At 35.0% G+C, this 16,663-nt stretch overlaps 1 protein-coding gene across 1 annotated transcript in view; it reads left to right on the forward strand.

The window, feature by feature from the left end:
* LOC129228328 (sodium/potassium/calcium exchanger 3-like) overlaps window positions 1-16,663 on the forward strand; it is a 183,838-nt gene that overhangs the window by 27,741 nt on the left and 139,434 nt on the right. The window contains exon 3 of the mRNA XM_054863005.1: window positions 15,190-15,341. Coding sequence (XP_054718980.1) covers window positions 15,190-15,341 — 152 coding nt within the window. The remainder of the gene's footprint in view (window positions 1-15,189; window positions 15,342-16,663) is intronic.

The following is a 16,663-nucleotide window of genomic DNA, read 5'->3' on the forward strand; positions in this document are numbered from 1 at the left end:
TTCTCTGATTAGCTAGATTAAATGGGACTTCTCGCAGAAATTTTCTTATTCGTGGGAAAAACAGAAAGCTTACGTTTTCCGTCGCAAAATCAATGATAAATAAGGTCGAAACGTTTTAGAATAACGTCTTACTTAGAAATGAAAATAAATTCAACATTTTTGGTTAAATTTTTGTATAATTGTAAATAGACGAAAAAAATGAGGAACTTAATTTTAAGAACTTAGTTGGATCAGTTAATCAGGACAGTGAAGGTGTTCTTGTGTAAAGGTAGGGTGCATATTAGCATCAGGACTTGGTAGTTTGGAGTTTTTTGATGAAATAATGAATCATGCCGTTTATTTAAATATTTTAAACTAGTGGTACCCGCACGGCTTTGCCCGTAGTTGAAAATTAAAAGGTTATTCGGTTCGCCTGTATATTTACAAATACTGGATGATGAATTTCTCGCCAATTTGCTATGTTCATTTGCTTGCCCCTGTTACGGTTCCACGTTATGATAATTTCGTAATTTACTTGCCCACATTATGATAATTTGGTCGGGAAAATGTTCTTAAAACCAGAATAGAAAAAGAACAAAATCGAATTTTCAAAAAATCGCTTCTTGGTGTACACCCCCATACTACAAAGTAATTCTGTGCCAAATTTCATAAAAATCGGCCGAACAGTCTAGGCGCTATGCACGTCACACACATCCTACAGATATCCAGACAGAGAGACTTTGAGCTTTATTATTAGTAAAGAAAACAATTTTAAACTCTTAGCCAAAAATTTGGTTATCGGAAACAGCTTTGTTTTTTTTTTTTAATCAAGATAACGGTAAGATGCACATGGTTTTCAACGTTTGCGTTTAGTGCCTCGAAAACTGTCCCTAAAGTGTTAAAAATACGCCCCGAATCCCCAGATTTGAACCTAATGTAACATATTTAGAGATATTTGGAGGCTAGATTACGAAAATACGGCATTGAAATGAAAAGAGAGCTAGAAACAACAAGACTCGAAGTGTAGTTGAACATTTCATCGGAAATTACACAAAAAAAGAAGAAAAAAAAACTGTTGAAATCGTTCAGAATAGAAGGATCAACAGTCGAGGCCCATTTCTTTCTGATTCAAAAAATCCCGTAAAATTTAAATGGGCCCCGAATGTTGATCCTTCTATTCTACTTTTGAATTTATGATTTGTCTTATCTGTGTACGGTTATAAAACTATTTCAACGGTATAGTTATTCAGTAGTACTTAATAACATTCTAAACTGCTGGGCTTATACATTTTTCTTTTTAGTTTTTACGCAATCGGGTTTTTTGTTTTTATTTAATAATTTTTTATTTTACACTTTTTAGTTAATTTTCATTGACTTAGTTATTATGATTATAAGACGGTATATTTCGCAACCTTGTCATTTCATTGGGATAGTTTGTTTCTATCGTGAGGTTTATTAAGTAACTTGCGATGGTCTAAACTACTGATAATTAGTCCCTCTAGGGACCTAACTCGGCTGAAAGCTACATGTGCTTGACCTTCGGAAAAAATGCGCGAACCACAGCACAGCTATATAAACAGCCTGTGTAACTCATGATGACGCGAAATCGGAAACGTCGTCAGTCAAATCTTTGTCGCAAAACTAAAAAAGCTTCTCAAGAAAGTACACGTCGCGAAACTCAGTCCCTTGAATCAAGGCAAAAACAAATGCAACATGTTAGAGATGAAAATCCGAATTAGTAGATTCTTTCTATTGGTGCTTATTGCCCGGGTTTATTTTGATGAGGGACTACAATCTGAGTGTCTTGCCTTCGTTACGCATAATATATTTTTTATTACAATACAGAATACATATAAAAAAACACATGAAAAAATTTACATCAGAAAGAGGGGGAAAGTACATCCGGAGCGAGGGTGTCGTTTGACCCACCGCCTCAAGTGGGAGAAGCAATCACTTAGACCACTCGCGCCAATGAGACCCCAATTAGTAGACTTAGTAAACAAAAAATTTCAGGCAGCGAAAACTACCTGCATTTGTCGCGCGGATGTAGCGTGCGACACAGTGTGCAACAGTGCAATACCCAACGTGCGTTGATCCCAAACTGACAAAATATGGCAACTGGTTGTTGATATGGTGAATTTTTGATTACTGTCATGTGTTTAGTGACACTCGCAAGGTTAAGACTTATAATAAACACATTACCCTCCTTTGCGTCGCGCACGCGCAGTCGGGGTAAAAGAGTGAGTGTCTTTTTAACACAACATGCAAGTGAAATTCCGTACTTGATATAACTAGCTAATTGCATAGTTTTTAATCTAATAACATTTTTATATATCTCATTAACTATAACTTAATTTGCGTTCCGAACGCAGTTGTTATTTGAGGGACTTAATAGCTCATCAGACTGTATCTTGAAATAAACTTCGTTTAAATTTTCCAATTTGATTGAAATTCTTCGTAAGAGAAAATACTTGATTCTTTGTCGACTTCAAAAAATGCAGGTTCAAATGACAACTAGGAATAGTTTCAGTCAGTAACTTTTTTTGGTACGGAAAAAAATTGAGAGAAGAATCGAGCTTCAAAATCCACTTTTGCAATTTAATCTTGCAAAATTTTTTGATTTTGAAGAAGTCAAAAGAATGAGGAACCAAATCAAAGGATCTGGGGCATTTATTCGATACCTAAACTGCAAAGTCATCTCTTCTTCCTGAAAAAGATTCTAATTAGATAAGAACGGGAACGGAAAAGGGAATGTAAGATCGCAGAAGTTTATCCTTATATTGGAAAAAGAAAAATGTACTTTTTTTTCCAATCTTTTCTTTTCGTCTCGATGTTGCACAAAATGATGTTAAAATCGTATTAAATTGTCTTTGTATCCCTTCTTGATACAGTGATAAACAATGGGTGCAGTTCTTTTTGTCTCGATGTTGCACAAAATTATATTAAAATCATATTAACTTATTTATCTTTGTATCACTTCGTGATTTAGTGATAAACAATGGGAGCAATGTATCTCCAAAAATATAAATGTACATTATGGTATGTTATGAGCATATTTAATTATATTTTTTACTAACCCTCGACACACATAGGAAGGGGGTTATAAATTTGACGTCTCTCTCTCTCTCTCTCTCTCTCTCTCTCTCTCGTGTGTGTGTGTGTGTGTGTGTGTATCTGTCTGTGGCACTCTAGCGGCTAAACGAATGGATCAATTAAAAAAAAATTTTTTTGTTCGAAAGAAGAGTTGATCGAGACTGTTCTTAGCTAGGTTGCGTCTTTGGATGACATTAATTAACGAAGATATTAATTAAAAACCTCTTAAAAGGTTTACGCAATTTTTGCAGTGAAAACATATTTTAAAATTCTAAAAATTAATACCAAAATCAAGAGATTTTTTTTCGCGTCTAACAGAATGTGTTTGGAACTTCCATGTTACATAGAATTCGAATTATAACGTTTTTTAAATAAGATTTTAATAACGGCTAAAAGCCTTTATCTTCATGCGATTGATAACCAAATTCATTGTTGGCCAACAAGCAACGGTAAAATTAAAAATTTTAAAAACCCCCGACTGAGTCGCAACTGTAGAATCAAGAGGGAAAATTGAAAATAATTTTTAAAAACCTTATATTATTCACTAGTGGTACCCGCACGGCTTTGCCCGTAATAGAAAAATTAAAAAGTCTTTTGGTTCGACTGTATATTTACAAATAATGTATGGTGAATCTTCTCTCCAATTGGCTTGTACCCATGTTACGGTTCCACGTTATGATAATTTCGCAATTCACTCGTCCATCTTATATTTTTGTTCTTAAAATTGGAATAGAAAACGAACCACATCGAATTTTCGAAAAATCGCTTCGAGGTGCACACCCCCATGCTACAAACTAACTTTGTGCCAAATTTCATGAAAATCGGCCGAACGGTCTAGGCGCTATGCGTCGTCACAGACATCCTACAGACATCCAGACATCCAGACATCCTCCGGACAGAGAGACTTTCAGCTTTATTATTAGTAAAGAAAATCAATGTCAAGTATTTTAGCTATTAAATAGAAACTGGCAACAGATAAAATTTTAAATCATTGCGTTTTATTTCCTTGTCGGCCGACAATGAATTCGGTGAATCAATCGCGTGAATAAAGGCTTAGCCGTTATTAAAATCTGCTTTAAAAAACAATATAATTCAAATTCTATGAAACATGGATGTTCCAAACACATTCTATCAGACATGGAAAAAAATTCTCTTTATTTTGGGTGTTAAATTACAATACTTGTTATCCATGTTTTCACTGCAAAAATCGCAAAAAACTTCTAGAGGTTTTTAAATAATATCTTCGTTAATTAATGTCATCCCAAGATGCAACCTAGCTAAGAACACTCTCGATCAACTCTCTTTTCGAACAAAATTTGTTTTTTTCAAAATCCTCCATCCGTTTAGGTTCTAGAGTGCCACAAACAGACACACATATACACAGACACTTCAAACTTATAACCCCCCTCCTTTGTGTGTCAGGGGTCAAAAAGGAAATTAAACGCAATGATTTAAAATTTTTATCTGTTGCCAGTTTCTATTTGTTAGCAAATAAAATACTTGAAACTGATTTTTAATAGTATAAGGCTTTTAAAAGGATTTTCAGTTTTCCCTATTGGTTCTTCTACAGTTACGACTCAGTCGGGGGTTTTTAAAATTTTTAATTTTATCGTTACTTGTCTCATATTGTGTTCGGAAATGTAAATTGAAGAAAAAAAAAATACGGGAAGTTTCGTTAGGGGCCATTTTTTAATTACGTAAGAGTCCCGAAGAAACTCAGGGGGAGCTGGAAAAATATCTACATATTTTTACTTTGCGGGGGGGGGGGGGGGGGCGGTTCAAACCCATTCTTCAAACCTTCCTGGGAGTTCAAACCCATTCTTACGTAATGTTTTCCGGGTCGCCATTTTCCATTTGAAATCTGGTCAAGTGTTTTGACAGGGATTATATTTCATTTGCATCTGGAAAGTTAAAAAAAAAGTATCAGGATGAGCTGTTTTTTATTTGTTTTATAAGGAATGAATAGTGTAAAATATAATAAAAGAATCGCCACTAGGGGTGTATGGCATGTTTTATTTTTAACTAGTATCGCATCATATACAAAAATAAATGTCGAAAAAACATTCAGTCTATATTCCAACTTTTTAGCAAATATTTCTTCACACAAAAAGGTTTATTGAAAAAATAGTGAATTTAATAACAATTCCATTGATTTACGATTCGTTATTTTATTATTTTGAAAAACGAAATGGAATCTTACGTAAGAAAAGGGGAGGGGGGTGAAAAATCTTACCTAGCCTTACACGCGGGGAGGGGGTCGAAAATTGCCAAAATTATCCTTGGTAATTAATTAATGGGCCCTCACTGAGGATCTGAAAAACGACTCGTATGCAACGTGCGATGTTTGTAGAGGACACATCAAACAATTATTGCGTTGTACGTAGTGCCCCGCCATCTCGGTCATCCCATCCAGAGATAGCAGTTTTGTCCTTGTTTGGACTTTAGAGCAGGAATTAAAATGAAAGGAGCAAGTCCAATCATTGTCTTGACAAAAGCGGACCCAAAGACCCCATGTCACGTGACTCAACAGCGACGAATGGTTGGCCCGTTTTCAGTGAAACAAGCTAAGGAAACCAGATTTCTTCCAATGCTTTGCTTTAACATTCATCACGTGACTTGGGGTCTTGGCTTCACGAATGAAAGTGTTCACTCCCTCCATTCTATCTCTTCTCAATGGTTAGGACTCATCGGCCAGAAATAGAAAATATCCGGGCTGGAGACAGATGTCCTCTCATTGAAGCTGAGAGTGCCAAAAAACTGGTAGCTGCAGAAAATTTATCTCACCAGCGAAGAGTCTGCATACATGATGCAGTTCAACTCTTAAATTTAAGGCGAGGCTTGAAGGGTATTAAGCAGAAAGTTACCGCCCTTAAGTAAGGGATAAGCCGCGGAACTACATGCAATGTACCGACATCCCGATCATTCCATCCAGATAAAGCAGTTTCGTCATTGTTTGGACTCATCAGCCTGAAATAGGGAATGAAGATTGAGGGAATTGAATTGAAGCTGAGAGTGCCGAAAAACTGGTAGTTGAAGAAGATTTATCTCACCAGCGGGAGTTCGCACACATGGTGTGGCACCTGTCGTAAATTGAAGGCAAAGCTTGGGTATTGAGCAGTAAGTTACCGCCCTTAAGCAAGGGATAAGGCAAAAGTACATGCCATGTGCTGGCATCCTGGTCATTCTATCCAGAGACTGCAGTCTCGTCCTCCTTTGGTCTCATCAGCCAGGAATGCTGGCACTCTCAGCTTCAATGAGATTACATCTGCCTCCAGGTCGGTTATTTATATTCCAGAGTGATGAGTCCGAACAAGAACGAACCTGCAGTCTTTGGATGAGGTGACCGGGCTGTCAGTACATTGCATGTAGTTCTGCCTTAACCATGGCCAGAAGCGGTAACTTACTGCTTAGCTAATGCGTTAGTCATCCAAGAGTTGTATGTTTCATTAAGCTCATTTTCTTTCTCATATCTCTATTACAATTTCCGATGTGAAGATTAATATATTACATATAAACTCTCTGAATCTATTGTATCTTTCTGGTAAACGAATGATCTATTGTACTCATTCTCAATAGATTCATACTCTGAATCTATTGAATTTTCCCGCTCATGTGTCTTGCGCAAAAAAATATAAAGCTGCCCCCCCCCCTCTCTATCATAAAAGTTTTACGTAAAAAACAAAAACGAGCTACAACTGATTGTCACTTTGCTGGCTCAAAAAAAAAAAAAAAAAAATATATATATATATATATATATATATATATATATATATATATATATATATATATATATATATATATATATATATATATATATGTATATATATATATATATATATATATATATATATATATTGCGTATGTGGCGTTGTGCAGCAACGAAACAAAAATAGTTCTATTTTCAACCAACAGATAACGCTATAGCTTTTTTTTCCTCCATATTTCTTACAATACAATTTAACTATACGAGCTTTCTCAACTATGGACAGTATTTCGATGCATATTAGCATCGATTACCATTATCTGCTGTCGTTGATCTTTTTTATATCGATTGTTGTTGTTGTTTTTTTTTTTGCATGAACCTAGATCAGAAATCTAACGACGCCATCTGCTGGTAAGCAACAGAACTATTTTTGGTTCTTCTCCAGACAAAACCCGGCTTTTTTTTCCATCCGTTTAGTGCAAAACGCATCTTTTTATCTCCATTCGTTTTTAAATTTTTCATTTTTAAAGTTGGTCCTGACTTTTGGATCACCCGGCATATAAAGTGCTGGTAAAAAAAATTGCATCACCCTCGCATTTTCACAACAATGGTATTATGTGAGAAGTTTTGGTTGACCAATTAACGATGAATGTATGTGTCATTCTGCAAACCTTATGAAATAAACATTTAACAGCGGGAATCCGATAATCGTTTACTTAGATCGGGGCTGTTTCCGGGCCAAGGCAAACTGCTGACCCCATGCTCATTTTTTCATTTCTGAGCCTGCGTGTGAGTTTAGAGAAAAAAATTACTTAACCCCATGTCAATTTAAGTCTAATGGCAGGATAAAGGTTTTGAAATTGTTACTTACCAGTTTTGCCCTATGGTACGGAGCAGAATCATCCTGCAAAATGACGTTTGGAACTGAAGTAAAGTGATCCCGGATAGTAGGAAGCAATTTCTCCTCCAAAATGCCAATATACACCTGAGCGTTTACTGTTCCTTGCACAAAGTGAAGCCCACCAACTCCTTGATCAGAAATACGTCCCCAAATCATCTGGGATACGGGATGCTTGACTGTGTGTTGAATGCAGTCGGCATGATATTCTTCTCCATTGCGGCGCGGGTGATGCAATTTTTTTTACCTTTACTGTATATACAGGGTGTAACAGTACAGCGTTTACAGATTTTCAGGCCAGATAGAGTACACCTAGACGATGGGAAATCACATAGCAATCCCTGGTCGGAAACGCTTTCTTGACACGATAGTGACGACACAAAGTAAAAAAAAGACAGGGCACAAATAAGAGGAAAAGACATGTTTGTTATTTCTAATACAGCAAAAATGCAGGTAAGTTTTTGTCTGGTGTGCACGATAGACGTCGTTACGTAAACCAAAGCGTCAGATGACGGTGCATGCGGACACGCGGTTTTTGTTGCCGCACTCGCTTTTACGTTCGATCTTCGATGCGCCGGAGATGTGAGGCATGCATCACTGCTTGGGGTCGTACTTTCGAACACCTTCTTTGATGACGATCGTTGGCTCCTTCATGTTCCTTTTCCTTAGTTTTTTGCTGTACTAAGGATAATAAACATGCTTTCTTCTCTTGTTCGTGACGTGTCTTTTTGGTGATTGGTGTCGTCACTACCGCGCCTGGAAAGCGTTTCCGACCATGCATTCCTATGTAATTTCCCATCATCTAGGTGTACTGTAACTACCCTGAAAGTCTGTAAACGCAGGTACTGTTACACCCTGTATGTATATATATATATATATATATATATATATATATATATATATATATATATATATATATATATATATATATATATATATATATATATATATATATATATATATATATATATATAAATCTCGTGTCACTATGTTTGTTCGGGGTAAACTCCGAAACTACTGAACCGATTTTTATCAAATTTCATACGTATCTGTAATTTGGTGCAACTTAAAAGATAGGACGATTTTTATAATTTTTATTACAAATAAAATGTTTATTATACATTAATAATGTGTATTAATTGTTTGATTCTGTAAATTCCTACTAGATGGCGCTGTAAGTTGATTCATCCTCAAAAATTTTATTTCTTAAGTTAATTAAAATTTACAGATAATACTATGTTACGGATATTGTTAATTATCAACAATATCGCGGTAGATAGTAGGAGTATAGAGGCAACACTTTTCAATGTAAATGTCAAATTCTACAAATTATATAAGCAGCGGGTAGTTCCATACTCACCACTGCTTTTAAAAACGTATGACGCTCATATAAATGTCGAGTTTTGCAGTTCCGTGAAATCCATTAAATAATTCGTCAAATACGTTATTAAACGTCCTTATTAGGTAGCATTTGAAGTAAGAGATATAGACAAAATTGCCGAAAAAACGCGATGAGTGGGCATAAAAACAGCAACGAAGCTGTCTTCCCTATATATGAAAAAGATCCTTCTGTACAGCATCTTGCAGTACATCTTGAAAACGGTCAACGAGCATATTTTAACGAAGATATTTTCTACGGAGAGCACTTGAACCACCAAAAACAACCCTGATTTTTTTTTTTTTTTTACATTGTCAAAAACCTAATGTGTTTGGCCCAATTCTCAGAAATAAAATTATTTACAAATGTTCCAGTCTATTTTACATACACTGTAAACAAATTCGAAATGTCACTGATTATTTCCGTGGAAAATGTTGGGATTTCACAGGTCCTCAACAATTTTATTTGGAAATCAAGTATCTGCTTCAAAAAATTTCCTGAATTGCTACAAACGTCATGAATGCAGACTTCTCACTGTTGCGAAAAATATTTTTAATTTCCAGTTTAAAGATTAACTGAGCGTATTTATTAAGTGTATCGGCTTCAGTTTCATTGTGTTCTGTCTATATTGCCTACGCTCTCAATGATAGTGAATGAGCCTCTACAATCCGTAGCTTTTCAGGAATTGCAGACGAATTAGACCATGATACTTGCTTGCAAGTTTGTTTTACCTTTCGCCACGCTTGCGGCATTAGTTTTTGAGCTTTCGTGGAAAAGTAGAGAGGTGTCAAGCATTCTATTGAACTTACCTAATCCATTTCTGTAGATCCTGCGACACCACTGGCTTTTAGCCTGGGATAGTACTGAATTCTTCAAAGATTTCAGAATGGTTAATGAATTTTAGTGATGAACTGACTTCATTACCGTACAGATTCGTGGTCCGCACAGATTGGCATAACTCCCAATGGGAGGAAGGGAGTCTCTGGATTCCGTAACTTTCCAAGAGTAACAAGTGCTTGAAAGTCCTTCTTAGCAGTGTCTATGATTGCGATAATGCTTTTAGTACTTTCGTGGTGAGTTAAAAAATATGCCTAGCTATTATTTTTAATCTTTCTTCGGTTCTCACTAGAGGTTTCAGAGAAATGATTGTCTCGAATCGGAGAGGTTTCGGAATTCTTCAGAAAGACTTCAGGATTATTTTAGGAAGGTTTCTGACTTTTAGTGAGATACGCTCCTATTTTTTCTAAGATATGTTACTGGCGGAAATTAGGCGTATTCGCTGCCCATTATTTTTCAGGACGTTTCTTATTTGTTTTTACAGTGTTGAATAAAATCAAAAAAATCATGGAAGCCACGCAAACAAAGAACACAACATTCATCCATCTCTGGCCTATTTAAAAATTAAAGCCAAAACATCGGGACCAAAACTCCATCCAAAACAAAACTGTGCCTCCAAAACAAAGTGAATGTTGTTTTTGCATTTGTTTTCGTTAAACATCCCCTAAAAGACCGGAATATTTGCGGACCGTTAATTGTCGAGTGTTTAATACATATCACGATGCATTTCGCGAATTGTAATTATTGGTAGCACACATGATTGGGAGTTGCATTTTCTAGCGCAGGTTTTGCATAACTAGAAACAGTATTCATCATTTGTTTAAGATAATTTTCACTACGTAATATCCAACACAATCATCATTTCTGTTTGGAAACTATATAAATGTTTTGATTGAAGATATACTCCATAGAGTTAAACAAACACACCGATGTCCAAATCTAGATTTTACACCAAAGATGTATGATGAAACTTTGGTGTTGATTGAAGATTTATACATTTCAATTTTAAATTTGTTATTTAGTCATTATGGTGTGATATCACCTGATCGATTGGTCACCGACTTAGTTGACACTGACTTGCAACGAGAAAAAGCAGTGCAATGGCGCTGTCTTAGCTACAATTATTGTGAACAATCAGCCATTACTGACAGCTGAAAAAAAAATTATAATGGGATTGTGCTGACCGTTGAAGCTGAACAAGGCTATACAGTTGTTGATGAAAACAAAGCCGTAAACATTCCAAATGAATTTTTTAAATTTTCTGGATATACCAGGAATACCACTAGACGATTTTCGGTTGAAAATTTGTTCACCAATTATTCTTTTCCACAGTTTAAACCCACCTAGATTATGCAACGGTACACGTTTCTTCATCAAAATTTCAACAATTTTGACGGAAAAGTTTAAAGGAGAACTTTTTGTATTGCCACGTCAGCGATTAATAGCGTTATAATTTTCAAACACATTTGGAAGACTTCAATTTCCTATTTGTTTAGCTTTTGAAAAGACCATAAATAGATCTCAAGACCGAACAATGTCTACTTTCGGTTTGGACTTGAAACATACATGTTTCTCTCATGAGCAACTACAGGGTGTTCTGAAAAAGAGTGACTATTTTCAAAAATTCATAACAATAAAATCATTAATAATAAAAAAAATAATTTTTGCAGAAAATTCATGCGGTGGGCCGTAAGTTTCGTCCCCCAAAGTTCCAAAATTTAGTTCTAGAATTTTCCAATAGATGGCGCAGCACGTGTACGACCATAAATCAAAGAAAAAGTGAAAATTACATCATAGTTTTTCGAAAATTATGTTTTTAATAAATAAAATTTCGCAACAATATTTTCAAAATTCCTGCCGCCGGCTGCAACCACATGTCGCAATTGAAGGAAAAATCGGTGAATTCCAATAATTATTTTTTGACTTTGAGACTTACTAATTGCAGCGCCATCTATTGAAAAACTTTTTAACTAAACATTGGAGCTCTGGGGACGAAACTTACGGCCCACCACATGAATTTTCTGAAAAAATTATTTTTTTATCGTTATTTAATTTCCTGCTATAAATTTTTGAAAACAGTCAGTCTTTTTCAGGACACCATGTATCTATCGCCTACTCACGAGTGGGAAAGTTATCATAACTATTCGTGTTAGCAAAAGACAGGTTAAGCAAGAATATTGTGCACAACTTAGTGCTTAGATAATTTTTTGTTTTCAAATAATAGAAACAATAGATCGAAATCAATGTTATCTACCTCATTTATAAAATTTAATTTTTATATATTTTTTTAATTTAGTTAATGTATTTTGTAAAAAAGTTATTGATTGCAAACTATAGATAAATTGAGATGAATAAAATTTAGTGTACATTGCAAAAGTGTATGTTGGTTTATGTTTAATTTCTACGTTCTGATATATTACAATCAGTTTCGATATTTACTATCACTTTCAAGTTATTTTTCTTTTATTTTGGTCCGAAGTCATACTTGCAAAATTTACTGAACGTAAGTATAGTGCTTAGGGTCTGGTGGGGTAAAGTGGTCATAAAATCGTAGGTTTTCAACTTAAGTGGATAATAAAAACAATAAATTCTTTAAACACTTCAACTTTTTTTGTTGTTATTTTACATTGCATCATTAAAGAACACGGTACATTGCATTTCAGGAAAAAAATATTGAGTTTAAGTAGTTTTATAACACATTCATTTCCCTTTGTATTTATGACCACTTTACCCCATGGGATGGGGGAAAGTGGTCATAGCATGGGGTAAAGTGGTCATAGTTTAAAAAAACTGCAAAACCGTTACAAATAACCCTAATTTTTGTATATTTCGGTTATTTTCATAGTTACAAGTATATGTACGAGTATATACGGGTATACACGAGTCTACTATACGTGTCGTGTAGACATGAGTAAACATGTTCATAGATGAATAGATACATGTATACATCAGATGCATGCACATGCCTACTCAAGTAGATACGTGTATACACGAGTGTATACACGTATATATTCACGCATGTATACATGATTACCTATAGGAGTGTATACGTGTCTACACGAGTATATACCTATCACGTGTATATGCGAGTAAAGCGTAGAAAAGAATATCATATGCGTGTTTTGCGCTTGTATCTCGAGTATATGTGTGCATACCTGAGTTAATACATGTACAGTCGACGTATATACGCATATATAAGTGTACATACATACTTATACGAGTATACACGAGTTAATTCGTGGATATATCCAGTGCGTGTTTATACATGTCTACTCACGAAAATATATAGGAAAACACGAGTATATTCGTATGTTTACGTGTAAACACTATTATATACCTGTTAGACGTATATACGTGCATTTACGTGTATACACCAGTACATGTATCCACGTATATCCACGAGTATATCCGCTAATATACATGTATGCTTACAGAATGAATCCAAGATTTTTTTTAAAATCTAAGTGGTGTGAAAGGGGAGGATAAGAAGCAAAGAATCATAAGGAACTTATGGTCGCTGACGCGCTACATGCACAAAAGGTCAGAAACTGATGTTAGCAAAACAGGTCACAAATTTGTTACACAAAGATGATTTTAATCGACATTTTAGTTTTTAAGACATATTTAGAGCAGTTGTTAAAAGTTACGGCCTGTAGTAATTCTAATACACGCATCGCAACGAAGGTGCAGCGACTGATGAAAGTTTTTCAAAAGTCTCGTAATTGCAACAGAGTGATTGCGATGCATGTATTACAGCTGCCGGCCGCAAATTTCATCAATAACTTAAAAATTTTCTTAAAACCTAAAATGTTGTGTAATATTGCCTTTGTGTAATAAATTTGTGACATGTTTTGCATCCATCAGTTTCTGGCTTTGCGTGCATGTAGCGCGTCAGCCTTGAGTTTTATTCTGGATGTTTCTTATGATTCTCGCTTCTTATCCTCCCGTCTAAAACCTTTTAATAATTTGATCAAAAGTTTAGACTCACCCTGTATACATGTATATCATATGCTTGTATGCAAGTGTCTACTCGAGTACGTACGCGTATATACGTGTCTCCCTGAGTATATAATTGTTCGTATATATACGAGCATATAAACGGGAATATACGTGTATAGTCGAATGTATATCTGTATAGATAAAAAATACTTGCAGGTACCCAAATACGTGTTTATTGGTGCATTTATGTGAATACGTATATATACGAGCAGGGACGAGTATATGCGTATACGTACGCATATACTTGTATATTTAACCCTGTTTATTGTAAAAACAATACATATTAAGTGAAATTAATATTTAATTTATATCTGCCTTATACTTAAAGATTTAGTGACTTTAGAAGAACAATATTCGTTAAGCCTAATATTATGACCACTTTACCCCATCTTACTTAAATTGTTCTAACAAATTATTAAAAACAGATTCAGCTAACTGCTAATGAGTAAGAGTTCTTGAGACATGTAGGAAGCTTCCTGTACAGTCAATCTGTTCATAATTCTAACAAACAAAATTTCCCAAGGAAGTTAAAAAAATGTGTTTAGATTTTAAGAATTTTCATATTTACACAAAATATTTTTTTTTTACCCAATAAAATTTTGCCAGTTGTAAAATTTTGTATTCAAAATATAGTTTATAAATGCACTACCCTAAAATAAAATTTTCACATTTATTTGAACATTAATTTCCAAGCTATAGCCATTTATTTGAATTATGACCACTTTACCCCATTGACCACTTTCCCCCACCAGACCCTAACCATTGAAAATTTAGTTAGTACTTACTAAATTCAATAATTACTTAATTCAGCTTAACACGTACATTATCAATCTCATTTGTTTTAAAATTGGCTAGACTATTTTAAGCAATATTAATTCGATTCTATCAAAATATTGAGTAAAAAAAGATTTTAATCCAACTACTCCGCCACAGCAACGTGTGGCCGGGTCAGCTAGTATATATATATATATATATATATATATATATATATATATATATATATATATATATATATATATATATATATATATATATATATACTCACTGAACAACTTCAAAAATATACTACCTTTACGCCTTAACATACTTGCATAAGAAAACATTTCATGCAGCCCTACAGCATTCAATAGTCAAAGCCGCAGTTTATTACAAAATATGGTTATCATTCACTGTAACCCGATTTTTTTTCCTTTCGCGCTATTTGTAGCCTAAAACATTAAATGATAAAATTGGTAATACTGCTGCAAAAGATGTGTTTTTATGTCAATGAGTGTCATCTTAATTATCCTTTTCCATTTGCAGCTTATCACGAGTTTCCGCCCGACCTGTTCACGCATTACCAACGGGAACATGGAGCTGTGATAATACACATCCTTGTCATTGTGTACATGTTCTATGCAGTGGCAGTCGTATGTGATGACTACTTTGTCGCCTCTTTGGAAGAGTGTTGTTCGGTAAGTTCAGAAGATTTCATTAATTATAACGCAGAACAGGACAGGCCGACCTAGAGCTCCTTGAAAAGGACAGGCTGACTTATCCGACATTTTGGTTCCAAGACAAAATTGGATCCAACCTCGTTTCTAGTATTTATAAATACGTTATAATATTCGCTGGTTGCTATGTCGTAAAGCAATTGATGATAAGTTGAGTAAAATGTCACTTAAGGTAAATCTAGAAAGATTACTTAGTTCACAAACACAAGAAAAACGTATCAAGAAATGTTTACTGTAATAAACCTCATCTTTTCACCTTATTTGTTTTCAATTTGTATAAATTAAATCGTCTTCAGCTACAGAATAAAATAATCAAACATCAATCAGGCAACACATCTAAAGCTTTGACACCACTTTTCTGAAATGAGACTTTTGCACAAATACTATTTTTTTCGCCCTACAATTTTGGAACCAAAATGTCGGATAAGTCAGCTCCCCTTATATAGGAGCCTTAGGCCGACCTATCCGACATTTTGGTTCCAAGACAGTTTTGGAACCAGGCTTGTTTCAAGTATTTGGAAATACGTTATTATCGTCGCTGGTTGCATTGTTGATGAAATGTCTCCCTTTAGGTAAATCTAGAAAGAAGATTTTTTTTCTCAAATTTTGTCCGGAGATTATACCTGCAGTGGATCCCATTTTCATACCTTACTTGATTTTGAATATTTTCTCCCTGTTGTGACAATAAAATAATCATTTTTTAAAACAGTACATCTGTAGCTTAGTAATCAATTTTCTGCAACGTGGTGTCTGTACAGATAATAAGGTTTTCACGCGTACTAATTTGGAACCAAAATGTCGGATGAATCAGCTTCCCTTTTGAGTGGTATAACGACATTTATCTTTATACAGACAGCCTCTTTAATCCGAACTAGTTGAGACCAGAAGGGGGGGGGGGGGAGTCGGACTACCAAGATCGTTCAGATTGCAGAACATGTTATGCTTTTCACGTGTCACGAGCATAGCAATATCTAGAAATATGGCCCCTATGTATACGAGCCGACGCATCAGCTTAAGATTATCCATTTTGGATCGGAACGCGTGTTTGGGTGGTTCTCTTTTCAGGGTAGTTATCGCGTTGGGTGATTGTTCACTGCGATCGATTATTAGCGGCACGAAAATGGCTTCTTTATTTACTAATAATAAAGCTGAAAGTCTCTCTGTCCGGAGGATGTCTGGATGTCTGGATGTCTGTAGGATGTCTGTAGGATGTCTGTGACGCGCATAGCGCCTAAACCGTTCGGCCGATTTTCATGAAATTTGGCACAAAGTTAGTATGTAGC

Source organism: Uloborus diversus, chromosome 8, assembly GCF_026930045.1.
Source record: "Uloborus diversus isolate 005 chromosome 8, Udiv.v.3.1, whole genome shotgun sequence".
In the NCBI taxonomy this organism is placed as follows: Eukaryota; Metazoa; Arthropoda; class Arachnida; order Araneae; family Uloboridae; genus Uloborus; species Uloborus diversus.